The sequence below is a fragment of the Aplidium turbinatum genome, chromosome 17 (assembly GCF_918807975.1).
Source record: "Aplidium turbinatum chromosome 17, kaAplTurb1.1, whole genome shotgun sequence".
In the NCBI taxonomy this organism is placed as follows: Eukaryota; Metazoa; Chordata; class Ascidiacea; order Aplousobranchia; family Polyclinidae; genus Aplidium; species Aplidium turbinatum.
In genome coordinates this window covers 16063065-16081133 of record NC_137488.1, presented here as the reverse complement: position 1 = coordinate 16081133, position 18069 = coordinate 16063065, and the positions used below count along the sequence as shown (strand labels likewise).

Genomic DNA, 18069 nt, shown 5'->3' with positions numbered 1-18069 from the left:
ACTGCTTTAAATATTGCACTGTATTTCAGCAGCAAAATATTGGTGTTACGTCAGGAAGTTATAGTTTGTATGTGAAGCAATATATTTCCTGAATGACAACAAACTGCAGTTTTTATATTTATTATGTGCTATAATGCAACATAAAAATTTATTGATTGTGCTGATGCTTGTCGGTATGACTAATGAATGGACATTAATTTGTGAACTTACTGGGAATTTAACAGTAATGCTAACATATATGTACTACAGTTCATGTTTTGATAGATTACATCAAAATTGTGTAATATTTTGTCATCCTGGTTTACACATACCTGGCAGTTACAATAGTTAAAAGTGTAAATTAAGTGATTTAATCTTTGCATCCACCTTTTAAGCCAGTTATGTTATCTGCTCACAGCTGCATGCCCTTGGTAAAAGTTGAATTGACATTGTATTTTAACATTATGAAATTAGTACTTACCGTTGTTAGTGATGACCACGGCCCTATGCAGATGTAGCTTTTAACATGACAGTACCTTCTGCATTGTAAAAATTTAACATATATTCATGTATTTATTATTGGAAGCCTTTGTCAGATTTCTGCTGTTCTTATGTTAAATTACTGAAATCACGTCATGGTCTTTCCTACTATTAACTTTATCTCCAAATACCATGTGATATTGTTTGAAATTAGTGGAATCATGAATATGTGACTGATAACAATGCAGTGGTTTTACCAATGTTTCTTTGAATGGTCTAGTTCAGTTTTTTTTTTTCAAAGCCATTATCATCTAATGTTAGATTACGGGTCCACGTCTATTAGGCGCAGACAGTTAGGCGGTGGTCAAATAGGCGCGCACACTGTGGCGTCTGGATGTTTAGGTGCGGAGCACTGTGGCCCCCATTCATTTAGGTGCTATTCCGAGTAAAGTCTGCAGATTGTATCAGCTCAGCTTTGGCAAAACCTAGTCGGGGTTTTGACCGAAAACTAAGTTACTCTTGACTCAAGCCTACCACCCACTTGAATATAGGCTACGGTATAATTTTTACTGATGTTTAGTGTAGTTATTATTTGACTTATACAACTAAAAGTTAACTCAGTCATGTTCGGAAACTTGAATAATTTATTGATAAAGCTTTCGCCAACACAAACCTGGACTAACAACAAATAAATGCCGAACACGCCCATTAAAAAACCAATGTATTTTTCTGTTCAATATAATAAGATTTTGTGTGAAAAGCATTGCCGGTTTAAGCAGCTTCACTCACTGAAGCCATGACATATTTTTCTGTTCAATACAACATTTTGTGTGAACAGCATTGCCGGTTTAAGCAGCTTCACTCACCGAAGCCATGACATATTTTTCTGTTCAATACAACATTTTGTGTGAAAAGCATTGCCGGTTTAAGCAGCTTCACTCACTGAAGCATGACTAACAACAAATAAATGCACGCGCATTAAGAAAAGAACATAATTTTCTATTCAATATAACATTTTGTGTAAAAAGCATTGCCCTACCTGCCAAGCTGATACAATCTGCAGACTTTACTAGGAATAGCACCTAAATGAACGGGGGCCACAGTGCTCCGCACCTAAATATCCAGACGCCACAGTGTGCGCGCCTATTTGACCGGCGCCTAACTGTCTGCGCCTAAAAGACTTGCTCCCTAGATTACCATATAGTTCATCTATGCTCATCTTGTTTGTGCCTCATTGTTTGAAACATTACTGTCTGCAGTTTTAAGTAATAACATTCTTTTTAACTAAATTTATAGGAAATTGTAAGTTAGTGCAGCAGCCTGATGTAAATAGAAGAGACGGTGTTGTTGTGAGTTGGATTGATACTTTGCAGCATGGTTGCTTTGCGTAAGCTTGTCAAGCGTGCCGGTCCATTTGATGACACCAATATTGCAACAACAGCAGCAACAACGTCTGCTTACACTACTGCTGCACGATCGATACTTGACAAAGCAGAAGATATTTTCAAAGGAACTGTCAATAATATTTATAGCAAACGTGAGTAGTTGGGTTGTAAGTGATAATTCAGCACCATAACTTTGTCTCAAATCACGGTTATTCATAACCTTTCAGGATTGGGAAAAATCTTTTCAGTTCTTTATTTTTTTTTAAGCTGTCACTATAGCAAGAGGCTTATTGTTGCACTTAATATTTACTTCACAATGTAGATATTAACAACTTGTTTTAGCTCGGAATGGCATGTTTCGGCTAGTCTGATTCGGCTAGTTCCCTATTGGCTACAGTTTTGAATTGTATTTTGTATTTTATTCCACAATATCGTTTCTTTTGCATTCCGCCAAAGAAAAATAAATTGAAATGAAATTTAGCGCAAAATCTTTAAACTATTAAATTGAAATGTTTGCTCACATAAAATCGACATGTATCCTACGTCACCGTCTGTATGCAAACTTAGAATATATATTAGAATCCTCAACTATTACAAAATTCCAAATCCAACGACGCCTTCTGTTTATTTAGAGAATGTTGTATTTTATTCCACAATATCGTTTCTTTTATAGTTGAAATTATCAAAGCTTTAGATGAGTAGGGTTTAGGCCTAACCACTGAGATCTTAAATCATATTTATGACACCGGAAACATCCCTAGTGATATGGTACGTTCCATATTCATAACTTTACCAAAGAAAACCAGAGCAACAGAATGTTCACTCCACAGAACAATTGGCCTTGTGAATCAGCTAACAAAGATCTTACTCCGAATCATGATGATGAGATTGAGACCAAAACTAAAATCGGAAATTTCAACAGCACAGTTTGGATTTGTTCCAGACAAAGGGACCACAAAAGGAATTTTTTACATTAAAAATGATAACAGAGAGATGTATGTCCGATTCTTCTGTTTATTTGGAGAATTGACGTTGAATCAATGTAAAAATGACAAATTTTGTTGTCTGGGTTTGTTCAAATTAAGTGTTTTACATCAAAACAACATTTTTCATGATTAACAATAGAGGTTAATGAGATAAAGTCTCAGCGAAAGCATGTCAACGAAAAAAAAGACAGTTGCCAAATAGCGTTTGCTATAAAAGATGAAGTTAAAACCTAAGTGGCAGTTTAAAATAAACCTGGGTATAGTTGGATTTAGGGTTCTATATTTAGATTCTAATATATTCTAAGTTTGCATACAGACGGCGACGCAGGATACATGTCCATTTTATCTGAGTTAAACATTAATAGTTTAAAAATAAATTTACTTCGCTTTTTGGTTTTAAGATCTTAGTGGTTAGGTCTAAACCCCACTCATCTAAAGCTTCAAAAGTTTCAACTATAAAAGAAACGATATTATGGAATAAAATGCAACATTCTCTAAATAAACAGAAGGCGTCGTTGGATTTAGAAAATTTTGTAATAGTTGAGGCCGAATTGGACTGTAGCCGAATAGGGAACTAGCCGAATAGTAGCAGACCCGTTTTAGCCTGATGCTGCGAGTTCGCTGTGATATAATAGCAAATGGCAGTAGCTTTCGAAACACTGTTTCCTATTCATTGTTGAATGCTGCTCTTTTGTTTGGTATTCTATTAATCAACTGATTCAACAAAATTTCACAGCAATAATTCCTAACACACAGAAACCCAACAGCCTCAAGCCAAACAAAAGAGTCACATTAAACATAAAACCACATTAAACATATCAAATATATACCATAATCATACATATTGATCTAATTTTTTCGACAAGTATAACTTTTGTGATATTACACTTTGAACTATTTTTTAATTTTGCAACTCTCTGGTTTTATCACTTTTTCATGGTTGCATTGTGAAACTAAATCCTTAAGCTGCTCTCTCCGTAGGTTGAATTAGGTTAAGATGTGTACTTTTTATCTATGGTATGTTGGCAAAAGCAGTTTTTTTATTCTATCTTTTCAATATATAGGTAGACTGATGTTACAAAGCAAATCACTAAAAGTGAGGTTTCACTGCTACTAGACTGAATTCACATAATAAAACAGTTCTTTTGTATTTAAGGTGAAATGAAGGTACATTGACTAGCTCATTTTGTGTCATTTTTTGCAGTTCCAACATGGGCATGGATATGCATTGCGTTTGGAGCTGGTTTGATATTTATTTTTATCATGTATTGTTGTTGTAAAAGAAGCCTTTGCAAGAAAAAAAAGAAAAGCAAAAACAAAGAAAAGCAACCTTTAAACAACACCATTGACTTAAATGAAGTGCAAGCACTGGGAAATGGCTGCAAAGAAATGGTTAGTATCACAGTTATTTTGCAATACAAACTTTACGTCTTAATAACACTATTTTTAGCTCTATGATTTCTTCTGCAATGAATCTTATGTAGCTTTGCGACTTTTGAGAAGTTCTTATTTTAAGTGATTTTTACAGTGCTCTTAGGTACCGTGGTTGATTTCACTAGTTATTTAATTTAATTGGCTTCTCCGAATCAGCAGCTTCTACAAATCGGAGTCTGAATAGTAGCAGACCGGTTTATTCTTTTTATTTAAAGGTCCAGCCGGGTGTTGAAGAATTTGTTGACAATGATGCAGAAAAAGAAGATGAAAAGAAGAAACTCGGAACATTACAGTTCTCATTGGATTTCAACATCAGTGAAGAAAACGTATGAATATAATAAGTTAAACGAGCTCTATTAGTACCAGATGTAACGCTCAAAGGGGCGCTGGTTCCACACCACTTAAAAGTATCCGGCTGTGTTTATGGCAAGACACTTTATAGCAACTGAAGGTGGACAGGAAGATTGGCTTCCTTGCATATTTCGTCCACTTAATCTACATTTTCAAGTACTGGGCACGGACCTAAAACCTGGTTACAACAAAAAATATGTAGCTGATTGGTGATCTACAACTTTCATCATCATATTGAACTTCATTTTTCCTCACTAGTTTGAATTTTCACTTTTCTATTTTGGACAGTCACGCATGCCAAGCATGACCCATAGCTGTGAAATAGTTTTAAAGCTATTGACCATGCTTGGCTTGGTGTGACTGTTAGTGTTCAAACTAGCCAATTGTCAATTTGCGTAAATGCCTATAACATTAAAATAGTCGTATGGCTTACTATGTTACAACAGTCGTAACTGCTGTATTTGTTCTTGTAAAACATCCATATTTTTAGTTGAAGGTAGAAGTCTTACAAGCCGCCGACCTTATTGCGATGGATTTGGGTGGTACATCAGATCCTTATGTGAAGGTACATATAACATCCAGTATACTCAAACCTATCTATTCTTTTCAATATACTGTAGTGAGGGGTCGTTTAAGCGTAAAATTTTCTTAGGTTCTTCTTTTCTCAGTTATTTTCTTGCTCTGTTTCTTACAACCAATCTAATGATACGGTCCGGAAGTGATTAAAATGCTTTCAGATTAGGATTGTTCTATACCTGAATAGTCACGCATGCCAAGATTTCATATACTGATCACATCACAAATGCAGAAGTTTTAAACCAGGTACATCAAGACAAGGAACTATTGAACAACATAACTCAAAGGCAACTCAAATTTCTCGGTCACATTATCAGAAAAGAAGATTTCGAAAATCTCTGTCTAAGCGGCCGCCTTCTCGGGAAACGTGCTCGTGGCAGACAACGAACAACATTTATATCCCATTTCAATACATCAATCAGCCAACCAAGAACACTTTGGGACACTGCGCGACAAAGGGAACACTGGAAAAATTTACGAACTGAGCATCTAGTTCATCAAAGGCCGCATCGGCTATGATACTGTTGATTGATTGATACCTGAATAAGCAACGGTATAGCTGAATTTCGCATGTTTGCACAACCTTACTACTTGTCTTGTGAGAGTACAACAGGTGACATTATTGATCTCCGGTTTGTGCGTTAATTAAATTCACTTTTTACGATTTCAAAAACATCCTTTTGTCAGTCAACCGCCAGCAACTTAGTCCTTTTCTACAATGAACCAATATCGAGCAATGCGACATTGTCCGAACTATGGTCAAGCGTGTTATATGAGAGTAGGCCATGGGTCAAGTAAAGACTTAATGAGATGTTAGATGCGACTACCACAGTAATATACTGTAAAACTGTAAAGCTTATCGTTTTGAGACTGGGATGACTGTAATATGTAATAGAAGATAAGTGTTATCGCATCCATTTAAGGCAGGGGTTCTTAACCGGGGGTAAATTTACCCCCTGGAGGTAAATTTCACCTACCGAGGGGGTAAATTTACTGAATCATAAATTAAAGCAAACTTCATTTTTTAAGTTATTAAAAAACTGATAGTGTTGCATTCGATTTTGATTCAAATTTATGCTGTAAGTTTTCTTCTTTTCTTTTATCTCCACGCAAGTAGACTACCAGTTTCATTTCAGCAGGGTATGTGTGCTACATTTTCACAGTACACAACCTAATTAGAACTTCGACCACAAAGACGAAATTCGAGCTAGTAAGGCAAGAATTAGTCTTCAGCTAGACGAGTCACTGACGTGCGAATTGTGCATATTTGTTGGTTTACTGTCGATATGTGCATGCTGGTGAGATGAAAGAGGAATTCTTGATGTGCGAAAGTTTAGAGACGACTACCAAAGCGGTTAATGTTCTGGAAAAAAATGATAGTTTCTTTCAAAATAATATATCCTGGAAACATGTGGGTTCACTTTGCACAGACGGTGCCCCTTCTATGCTCAATGCTAAGTCTGGCTTTACAACTCTGGTGAAAAAACCCGCACTGAACATCATTTCTACTCACTGTGCGCTTCATCAACATGCACTGGCAAGTAAAGCCTTTCCAGAATATTTGAAAGCAGTATTGAAGCATGTGGTTGAATGTGTGAATTTTATCAGGGCACGTGCTCTTAAACATCGTCTTTTCAAAGTGGTTTGTGAGCAGATGAGATCACAACACTCTGTTCTCCTTTATCACACCGAAGTTCGGTGGCTCTTTAGGGGCATTGTTTTGTCTCGAGTTTTCGAACTATATGGTGAAATCGAGATTTAAATCGAGAACGCAAATCCCCGATGAGTATAAGCACTTTGGCGACCACAAATTTATTGGTGCATTGGTTTACTTGACAGACATTTTTTCAAGTTTGAACCAGCTCAATATGCAAACTCAAGGAAAAAGTGATGATACCATTATAGATGTAGGCCTACATGATAAAATTCAAGGCTTTTAGACAAAATTAGATCTGTGGAGTAGAAGAGTACAAAAATAAATTTACACAAATTTTCCAACAATTGATGATTGAAAAGTCAGTAGAAGTCGCAACGAGATTTATGACCTCGAAGTTTGGACACGGACATCACAAGGGGCCACCAAAACGGTGGGGGTAAATTTTACTTTTTTATTTGGCAAGGGGTAAACAAGACAAAAAAGGTTAAGAACCCCTGATCTAAGGTGAAACAGTCTGTTAAGGTTTTCAACAGAGTAGAGTAGCAGATGCATGTACTAAAAAAAAGATTGGATTTAGCAGATCGATACAACCGTCCAATAGCTGTGCTCTTAGCTTATATAAAACTATCTTCTTCAAAGACTTCAATCAATTTTTAATCAGTTTCAGCCTGAACATTTGTTTTCTCTCACGCTTTATTGATGGCTTTGTTTTAACATGTTGGATTCTAACGACTTATCTGTGAATTCGTTTTATGTTTGAAATCGGTTAATGAAATAAGCACACATTTTATAAGTTGTAAAGTAAGATGGTACAATATTGACACAGTTGAAACATGTTCATTTGAAATCAATAGACTTCTGTCCAGTGGCTTGGCATGAACTGCACAAGTCTGGTAAAAGTGTTTTTGTTTTTTTCCGCAAGTGAGCATAGCAATTTAAGTCATCTGATGTATGTTCTGTTGCTGAATCAAAACTTACAATAGGAGGTAGCATAAACTAAAGTCATATTTCTTTCTCGGGAACCTCATGGATTCTTTAATTGTGCTCCCATAATCATAGAGTTTACACTTAGATATACATTTTGTTGTATTATTCAGGTTTATATTTTACCGGACAAAAAGAAGAAATACGAGACAAAAGTCCACCGGAAATCTCTCAATCCCGTTTTCAAAGAAACTTTCAATTTTAAGGTAGACGTTTGTTTTGCGTTGTGAATACAAAAGTTTTGTACTTTGATACATTTCTTAGTTTAAAGTGTATTCGCAAATGAAGAGCCATTTTTGCATAGCATTTTTGGCTTTCTTTTTATTCTCACTGCTTGTGAATTCCTACGCAGTACTACGTCACTCACTGTTACAGCAGTATCCAATATTTAAAGTTGGAAAAATTTTCCTCATTATAGTCTGTTTGTGGTGAAGGCTACAGAAAGGCCTGTTTGGCACCATACTTTTAACAAAAAATGTTTACATAAGTGAGAAGTTTACATAAGTGAGAAGTTTACCATTACCATATCGTGCGACGAAATGGTCAGTTTCTGTGCTGCCGATGCGGATATGACTGTTTTGATACGGACGAAGATTCTGTTTCGGTGCAGCTTGTGTTTCTTTATAGAACTGGTAGGGTTCATTTGGATAGGCAGTCCCCCAACAGCTATCTTCGAAATTGAATATCTCCACTACGAGATGTCATAGACCAGCGGAGAGCCTTGTTCACTTGTCATTTGAAAACCTTCCAGAACTGATACGTCACTATTATTATAGTCCAGAGAGGTTGAAAGCTTATCACTGCATTTTGATTCTTAGGTTTCTCACAATGAAATAGGTGGGAAGACCCTAGTTTTTGCGGTGTATGACTTCGATCGCTTTTCAAGACATGACGTCATAGGAGTGGTACGAGTTCCATTGGGTAAGATCGACTTTGGCTCTGTCGTCAGCGAATGGCGGGACCTTGAGAGTATGGAAAGTTCAGCGGTAAGTGCAACTTTGCCAGGTGAACAACTAAAATACAATTATATTTTGTCACTGTTACCTTTCTAAAAAAATTTTATGTGCAGTATCAACGTAATACTTGCGTCGAAAGACCCTGCGCGTACCTCTTCTTTGTTATCAACATCCGAATTCGGCTTTGTCCGGTGGCCGATTTTTTTTTTTTTTGCAGCAGCAACTGTTTTCACTCATATTCTCCTTCTTATTCTGTCCATCGCATCTTTTTCTTCAGTCCGATCTTGTCTGCCTCATTCTTCACTTGTTTTTTTGAGCATCCCTGTTTCCTTTTCCCATCCACTTTCAAAGGTAATGCCCTTCTAAAAAAAATTCTTCCTCCCTCTCTAACACATCCATACCATCTTAATTTATTTTCCCTTGCAAGTTGGTGTATAGTCTCCCTCATCTCTACAAAACATAAAATTTCTTCGGTCTTCTCAATTTCTTAACCTAGAGGTTCTTTGCACCCCTTACTCATCTTAAGGCTGCTTGGGACGAGAGACCAATTTTGTGTTTGCTGTATCATTACATTTTTATAGCGTAACTGTTCCTGCCGTATGCTCTTTCTGACACTAACCACAGTTATAGACAGTGGGCCCAGCCTTTACTTAAAAAGACATTTTCTGCAAGGCAGCAGGGTGTCTAACAAATTTTAGCCAGTCAGTCGACACTGTTACGTGCGGATCAAGTTTTTTGCGCCGCGGTTGGTGTGATGGGACATGGAAACACTTGTTAGTTTGTTGTGTGATCGACCAGTTCCGCGAGACGCATGATTTTAAAATCTATGACGACTGCCCAAAATAAAAAAGTGCTACTTGTCTTGTCCGGAATGGCCCGTTTCGGTGAGTCCGATCCCTATTAGGTGATTTTTTTAATTTTTTTTTATAAAATTATCGGGTACCGTAGCCTAATTATCATTGCCGTTTTAGGGTTAGGGGTTAGAGGTTAGGAACTCACCGAATCGGACTCACCGAATAGTAGCTGACCCTGTCTTGTACCACACACTAAACTTCACAATATTATTATAATAATTAACACTAGATTAGTTTTAGTTGATCGAGACTTCGTACTATTCCATAAACCGTTTAGGTTCAAGAGAAGCTCGGTGATATATATTTCTCTCTCAAGTACGTGCAAAAAAACGGAAAACTAACGGTGGTTATTTTCGAGGCTAAAAACCTTAAAAAGATGGATGTCGGCGGCTTATCTGATCCTTACGTCAAAATCGTCTTGATGCAGGTTAGCGCGTGGTGCTATGTGTAGTTTTTGTAAACAAGTCGGCAAGTTTCATGTCGTGTGCTTTAATCAAGTATTGCATATCAATGGCTATATCAACACTTCTGGCTATATTCACACAGCACATCAAAATATGTGCAGTGCGTTGTACAGTATACCGTACATGTGCGGATTGTGCGATTGTGTGGTGGTTATGAAGTCTACTTCAAACCCTCACTTCAGTTTTATTAACCAACCCGAGTTACCACCAGATGAATTATTTGCATACAATTGTCTTTCTGTAATTACAAAACGGTAATTTGCTAGGCTATAACATACTGTACGTCGTCGGGTATGAGTGTCAGGCAGACCACAATAAAATCAACTGCACAATTCACCCTACTTTACAATATAGAGATTATTAATTTATCTCCTAATAGCTGCTTGATATCTTCCCCGGTATCGAGCCATTGACTCTTGCTGTTCTAAGGCATTTGGTAAAGAGACTTTTTATGTGAACCAGATGATTCTTCACCATTGTTTTTTTTGTTAAATGATTGAACGAAATCCTTCTCAGGGCAATCGACGTTTGAAGAAGAAAAAGACCACAGTGAAGAAAAACAATCTCAATCCTTATTTTAAAGAATCCTTTACTTTTGAAATTCCTGTCGATCAAATACAGGTAAGGCGGTCGTGTTTTTGATGCTTTAGAAAATCATCAACGCTTTTGAATGTAAAAGTGAACTGCATTAAGCTCTTGATGATCGAACCATAGCTGTTTGTTGAACAGGTAGACCCGTGACAAAGGGTATGCAGTTTTGTCACTTCTGCTCTATGACAAAGCTTTCTACATTTATCTCATAACGCTATATTTTTTGCAAAACGGCTAGTTCAATGAAGACACAGCACTCACGAAGTTTAAATAGTTGTTTGTTGTAATTCCATACGAACTACGATTACGAAGACAGTAATAAACGGTGCACCATTGGCTGTTCGTTTGTTGCAAAGGTACCATTTTCTGTAAAATTTTCTCCAATTTTTACCTCTTGTGTACATTGTCTTTGACTTGTACAGTGAATTGACAGACGCCGTTAATTATTTTAAGTGTGGTATCGATCGGCCAAATGAAGATAAGTTTTGTGGAGAAGGAAACATGAAAAAGCGTTTGTGAAAGAACGATAGTTTAATGCAGGGTACCAAAAACTCAACGGGACAAATTTTGCCGTTCATTTTCTTGAGTGCAGAAATGTGGCGTCTAAACTATGCTTGGATTTATGGAACAGGATGTTTTAGTATTGAAACTACTGTTGAAGACCAAATGACGAGTCAAATCAAACAATAGACTGACCGGCTTAGCTGAAAAATTGAAAGCTGTTTTAATTTATCTTGTGGCTGCAGTCGTCTCTTGTTTTTCCTGTTGGTCACAAATTTACATCATGGTAAATCGGTTGCATGGTGTAAAACGACTAAACATCAACTTGCTTTGTTAAAGAAACCACGAGTAAGGGCACTGTTGTAGGTGTTACCTGCTATTCTTTAGTTAAATATATATGCATTTAACTGATACACATTTTTGTTAAAAAAAATATCTGATAAAGTCTTGGAACGAGGTCAATTATATCTTTTACTTTTATTTATTCTGAAGTTGATTAAATATCTATAGGGCTTCTATACTATAAGCTTGCGAACATATTTTGGCATGAAAGGCACCCCATAACCCTAACCCCATATTTTATTCTTCAGAAAGTTTCTCTCGTCATAAGCGTGTTCGATTACGACAGAATGGGCAAGAATGACGTCATCGGCAAGTTGACCCTAGGCTGCCAGGCGTCTGGCGCCGAGTTGAGTCATTGGTCCGAGATGCTTCAAAACAATAGACGCCCCTGTGGTCGTTGGCATACATTAAAGTCGGCTGACCCACCGCCGGACGACAGCGTTACCCAAAAACAATAAATGACTAATAAGGGTGGTTCAAATGTCGTATGGCCGGCTCAAGGGGTACACCAGTATCATCATATTGCGTTTTATGGGCTGAAATAAAACCGCACGTTTGTCGTTATATCCCATACAGCAAAATCAGTCACTTTTACATTAATTTAACGCCTGTAGATGTTGAATCAATGCAAAAGTCACCAATTTAGCTGCCTGGGACAGGGGCATAAAGTAGAACAAGAATGTGGCGTCATGTGATTTTTGAACAACCCTTGCGTACATGTCGTAACAACGTATTGTATGCTAGGCTGTGTTTTAATTTTTAATGTTTCCTAAATGAAGTTGCAGCTGCTGTATTTTACGCAACGAAAGCAGAAGCCAAAGCTTCTATGTGTCTGTACCCACCTGCAATTTACGAATTCGCTTACTGTATTTCTCCGCTTCTAACTATTTTTCGGATAACTTATCACTCATATTTACTTTTATTTTCTAATGGAGTTTCTCTTGCATTGAGTTGTGTAAGTATGTAGATAGACTCCCAGACAGCAAATCAACCGTTTTTGCATTGATTGAACGTCTGCAGACGGTAAATCAAGCTAAAAAGACAGTTGATTTGCTGTCTGGGCTGTTTTCGTCATCCAGACATGTGTGCTATGTGGTTATAGATCGTGCAATTGCCAGTTTTTGTCCCACTTACTATTTTACCAATATATTTTTTCGACGTCAATCATCCCCAACTCTCAACAGCGGAAGCCTGGGAACCACCTTGTTTTGATTGTATATCGTAGATTTCACAAATTTTGACGAAGCATTTTTTGCTTTGAAGCATATTTTTGTCTTTGATTCGACTTTACATTGTGCAAAAATAACCTATGTTGCTTTTGTAGTTCATTTCCTTGAGGCACCCTCACTGTTATATTGCTTTGTTTCAGGAAAATACTTTGAGCTTCAATTTTCAATTTGTGGCTTCTAGTTCAGATGCTATTATAGCAACGTCCACGGTACATTGTGGTTGAAGAATTGTATTTTATGATCATTGTATCCAGGCATTTAGGCAAGATGCGTAATATAGATTGAACACAAAACCGGTTTAAACCAGTTCTATCTTGCCAGCTTACCTAATATTTCTTTATCGATTTTTTTCCCAACTATTAGCTTGCTTCTAAACGAATCCGTTGGAATTATAAATCTTTGAATGAGAAAGGTCATCGAACTTTTGCTGCAATAGCAATGTGTTTTACCGTTGATTCAATGTCACTGGTGTTTCGACAGATGTAAAAAGGATTGATTAGCTCATCGAAAGTAGCCTTTTCCGCAAACTAATCAGCTTCCGAAGCTCTATAATAGCAACAACTTAATCTTCTTAAAGGTCAAAAGCGGATAAAAGGTTCTCGAACAGAGGGAATACGTCATTGTTTTGACGTCTAATAAACGGAGTAAAAACGAACGTACTCTTACAAATTCATTCACTAAAGTTGGTTCAAACTTTTGGACACTTTTTTGTCTTCTTTTGTTGGTACAGTACTAACCAAGGCATAATCTGTGATTCAGCGATGAACAATGTAGCGTTTGGTTTTTGTAACGTAATCGGGCTCTAAATTGCTGTAAATATAAGTTTTAAAACCAAATCTTAGTGTTTGGCTTGACTTTTTTGCGCAATTTCACAAATTTGTCGAATTGAGATGGTGATTTTTAGTTAATGTTTTGTATTAGATTGTGATAGTAGTAATTGTGCAAGGCATTTGTAATTTTGTATTTGCCCCGTAGTTCAAGTGTGAATTCGACATGTATGTTGCAATTAGTTTCCTCCGGCTTGAAAAGTAGCTATTGTGTTACAATTTTTGAATTTGATCTTTCCAGAAAACCGAACGTTTTTGTAGCCGGCCATATGCAAGACACAGTTTTAGTATATTTGTAAATTTTACATATTGCAAAGTTGAACAATATTGCTCTGCAGTTCTGTAGCTTTATTGATTTTTGTAAGAAAATGTATGTCATGTCACTTTAATTGTTGTAATTCCTCAGTTAGCTACAAAGTTAATCAAATTTTATTTCCAATTTTGAGTGTTGAAATGAAGTTGTGAGTAGCGTTGTATTTGCTTTTTTGTATATGACCTTACCTCAACGCTCTACCTTGTTAAGTTGAACTCAAAACTAAGCTACGAAGTTGGCATAAATACCTTCAATGAAATGAATTCATGTGCTGTATTTGTGTAGAACTGTAGATGGTACAGTATTTCTAAAAATATCATTTGAGCACTTAAAGCTTTGATGCTAATTTGAAATCAATACATTTTTCTAATTTAGACTTATCCTGACTTCACAGCTTAGTTTTTAGATGCTGCACAAGGTTCAGACGAGGTGGTTGTTGAATGGCCGATCATGATTTTGTTTGCACATTACCGTTTGTTTTAGGCAGATTAGGCTATACAGCCAGTCATACTCCTGACAACGGGCATTGTAGTGATGTATATACATATTTGTTAACGTTTTGTACAGTATTTATTGCACGATAGTAGATCATTGTAAAATTTGCTATAGGTAATAACTAATATGTCTTGAAGTGAACCAAACCAGAACTCTGTTAAAAAGTATGAAAACCAGACAATATAAATTTCTCGGCGATGTAGTAAGAAAGCAAAAACTGGAGCATCTCTCTTTAACTGGTAAAATTTTTGGAAAGCGGGCACCTGACAGACAAAGACAAACACATCTGGAACAATTTAACGACAAGACAGAAACAATCATCCATGCAACATATAATAGGAACATTTGGTCTAATTATTCATCTGAGGCCGTCGATGCCTGGTTCAGGCAAGGCAATTGAAGAAGAAGAATATGTCTTGTGATGTTGTATTGTTTCATTTTATTTTTTTGGACGGCTGCCACTCGATTTAATCTTACTCAAACGTTTTATGACGATAAAACGACGAAAAGATCACAGATGTATGAAGTACGCTCAATTTAATTGTAGCATTGAAAATGCTAAATGAAATATTTTGTTGGTTTGTGACATGGCGACTTATATAAACACAGGCCTTGCCAACGAACTAGCCTATAATAGTGACTGGAGGCTGATCTCATTTCGAATTAAGCTATATTAATTATGAGAAACTTAACTGTGATCTGTGAATTTCAAATCAGTGCAAAATTCCTGGCTCCACTGGCACTGGTTGACAATTCTATCACTGTTGCCAGGTGTGCTTTTAGCACAAATGCCAAAATTTAGTTCAGTATTTGCATGATAACAGTAACACAAAAATGGCCCAAATTTACACAAAGATTATATTTATCAACTACTCAAACAATCAATTTATACTAGCGGTTCTAACTGCTATCAATGGTGGCAGATCGCCCCCCCCCCCCCCAGTCAACTTTGAAGCTTGCGCGTTGATATGGCTTGTGTACATAGGTCGCCATGGTGTGCGATATCTTTGTGTTGTAACATGTACATGTTAAATCACTACTTGTTGCTGAAGTCAATTCGGTAGACTTGACTTGAATCAGTTCCCCTTCCCACTTGTATAACCGCATATGCTTCTTTCATTAGTTGTAAAGCCGCAGAAGACTAGGTTCATTAGTTAAAACAATTCCAAACCGAACTCTTTATTTTGTGAATAAACCGCTGTTTTGCAGTGCATACGATATTGCTTGTAAGTGGTGGCGTTTTCTTCATCAGATAACTGTTGCGACTAGCGAAAACGTATTCTTGTACACTGCGTAGTTGCAGAACTAAATTTTTATGCATTTTTTGTAATGACCATCCACTGTAAATGTCAATGTTGCAGAATGTCATTGCCGTTCGTACAGTTCCTACTCCACGTACCATTGAATTCATTGGCTTTCACTTGTGAAACTTGTCTATATTGTAAATATATGTTTGTTTTGGTACATACACTGCGTTCCAGGTACAGAAACTGTATATATTTTTGTGTACGATACCGTCTATCGTTGTAATATCGTCTCCTGTATCGTCTTGTAAGGAATAAACCAAATAGATGATGGAGATGTAGTTCGTATCTTCAGCAAGTTAGCTTTGAATGACCGTGGCCAGTTTGTTTTTCATTATTTATTTCATTCAATTTTTTCTGATAGTGGTAACAAGTGCAGTGATGTAATCAAGGTTTATGCCAAGGAAAAAGCGAAGACATTGCCAGTGCGTGTACCCACCGATCACCAGTGTGATGGAACTGCTACGTTTTAGACGCAAAGTATGAATGACGATGTGTTAATTGTCACATTGAACTTGCCAGAATGGTCATTGGTCAGTTAGTTTTTTCCCACCCAATCAACCCCCTATGACCAGAGTAGATTGCATTGTTTTTTTTCTGCAGCGTAGGACAGCGTTAGCGTATGTATGCATCATAAATGTCATGATGGGAATTGAGTAACCGGTCAAGTCAGACGCGAAAGTACAATAACAGATCATCGAGCGACAAACTTGGAAGCGACAGTCACTAGGTCCGAAGTTGCTACGTGACAGGCTACCGGAGCAAGAGTAAACCCAGTACAAGACAACTACTGTGACTTTTTAGCTATCTCACGTATCACAACACTTTTGAAGCGTAATTTCAGCAATGATTGCACATTTGATCAGAGAAAATATCTTGTAACGCTTTTTTTTGTAGTTTTCAAAGTCGTACGTATTGGGTGGCATCAATGACTGCACAGGGCAGAACGTGTTGTTTGGTTGGTTAGTTCGCATTGAAAAGTATGCAAATGTGCGCCCGTGAAACTGTGCAGTGTTTAAAGTCGTTAACTCAAAAACCTTTTCAAAAAATGAAGGTAGTGGTTACAGCGCATGTTTGGTTAAAGTAGTTTTAGTTTGGTGGCCGGCTTCTTGACCTAATGTGAAAACTTATAGGCAGGATACAAAAATTTGTGTTGGAATTCTTGTGTTGAGTTCAGATCAAACTTGAAAGGTCAGCCCAAGCAGCGGCTTTGCCGTGGGTGAGATCTATTAGATTATTAAAAAAAGTATGTTATCTTTGCAATATTCATCAGTGTATGATGATTCTACCTTTTACCATATAAGCTGCCGGTTGGTCCAACATATCAATATACCGCCGGCATTTTGCCGTTGATTCAACATAATTAGATGTGAATTCAACCTGTATGAGCCAGATTTGCTCACCGAGTAACCGCTTATCTTTGCCTGATACGACACAGATTGGAACTTTTTTTGCTATCATATGTAGCGTCTGGTTGTAAAGGCACTTCACTTCAGTGGTTGGTTCTTCCGCACTACAGAAGCTAACGTTTTATTGGGGATTTCTACTTTGGTGAGTTTCGTAAAAGACGTTTTTTACTATGGAAGTTTATATCGGTGTACAGTAGGATTTTCAAACCTTTGTCTATAAATATTTTTAGAGTATTTGTGCAACAGAATTTGTACATTAACCACAAACTTTATAATCTTATAATTTGGTCTCTATTGCATTTATTCACTTGATAGATGTCATTTTCCTCTGGCTGAGAATTCTTGGTTTACAATAATTATGTTCATTATATATTGCTTAAACATGAGATGGTTGCTTAATCTCATATTGTTTGAAGATGAGATGAAAAATGTTGCAACTTGCAATGTTAAAAGTGTTTTAATTCACTTCTTTTTTGTATCCAGGTATTGCCAATGCAATACGCGAATGACAATATGGCAGGCTAATACGATTTCTGTTTTTTTTTCTTCTATATTATGTGCCATTGATTAACCTTATGCTATTTTTCACAGTTGAGTTTTCACCACTTGACAACTAAATTTTACTTTAACATCAACACGCATTCAGTAATACTTTCACTGACATTTTCTTTATTGAAAATTCCTTAGGTTACGCGATTCTCAAATAAAAGCGTCTGAGTGGTTTGCTTTCCACTTATCCTTGTTTCCAATAAGGCGATGGAGATAAGTAGCGCAATTGGGTGGTTTTGCAATCTTTTCAATGAGCTTTGAACTCTGCATTTGTGATTCATCTTGGTTTTGATTTGATATTTCTTGTGTTTTTGTCTTTCCTGCCATAGTCGTTCTGTTCAATACAAGGGTTCTCAACCGGAAACAAATTTTATCTTTCAAGGGATAAATTTACAGAAAGATA

General features: G+C 36.8%; 1 protein-coding gene across 1 annotated transcript; it reads left to right on the top strand.

The window, feature by feature from the left end:
• Window positions 1-1760: 1760 nt before the first annotated feature.
• On the top strand, window positions 1761-13415 carry LOC145786369 (synaptotagmin-1-like). The gene is made up of 9 exons (XM_082598013.1): window positions 1761-1996; window positions 4035-4222; window positions 4480-4590; window positions 5106-5180; window positions 7946-8038; window positions 8651-8818; window positions 9920-10069; window positions 10623-10727; window positions 11789-13415. Exons 1-9 carry the CDS (start codon window positions 1834-1836, stop codon window positions 11996-11998), a joined length of 1263 nt encoding a protein of 420 aa, XP_082454139.1. The 5' UTR covers window positions 1761-1833; the 3' UTR covers window positions 11999-13415.
• Window positions 13416-18069: the final 4654 nt, after the last annotated feature.

Coding starts and splice junctions, on each gene's coding strand:
- LOC145786369 (XM_082598013.1), top strand. CDS start 1,834: ATGGTTGCTTTGCGTAAGCTTGTCAAGCGTGCCGGTCCATTTGATGAC. Junction 5,181..7,945: donor CATCAGATCCTTATGTGAAG/GTACATATAACA, acceptor TGTATTATTCAG/GTTTATATTTTACCGGACAA. Junction 10,070..10,622: donor TCAAAATCGTCTTGATGCAG/GTTAGCGCGTGG, acceptor AATCCTTCTCAG/GGCAATCGACGTTTGAAGAA.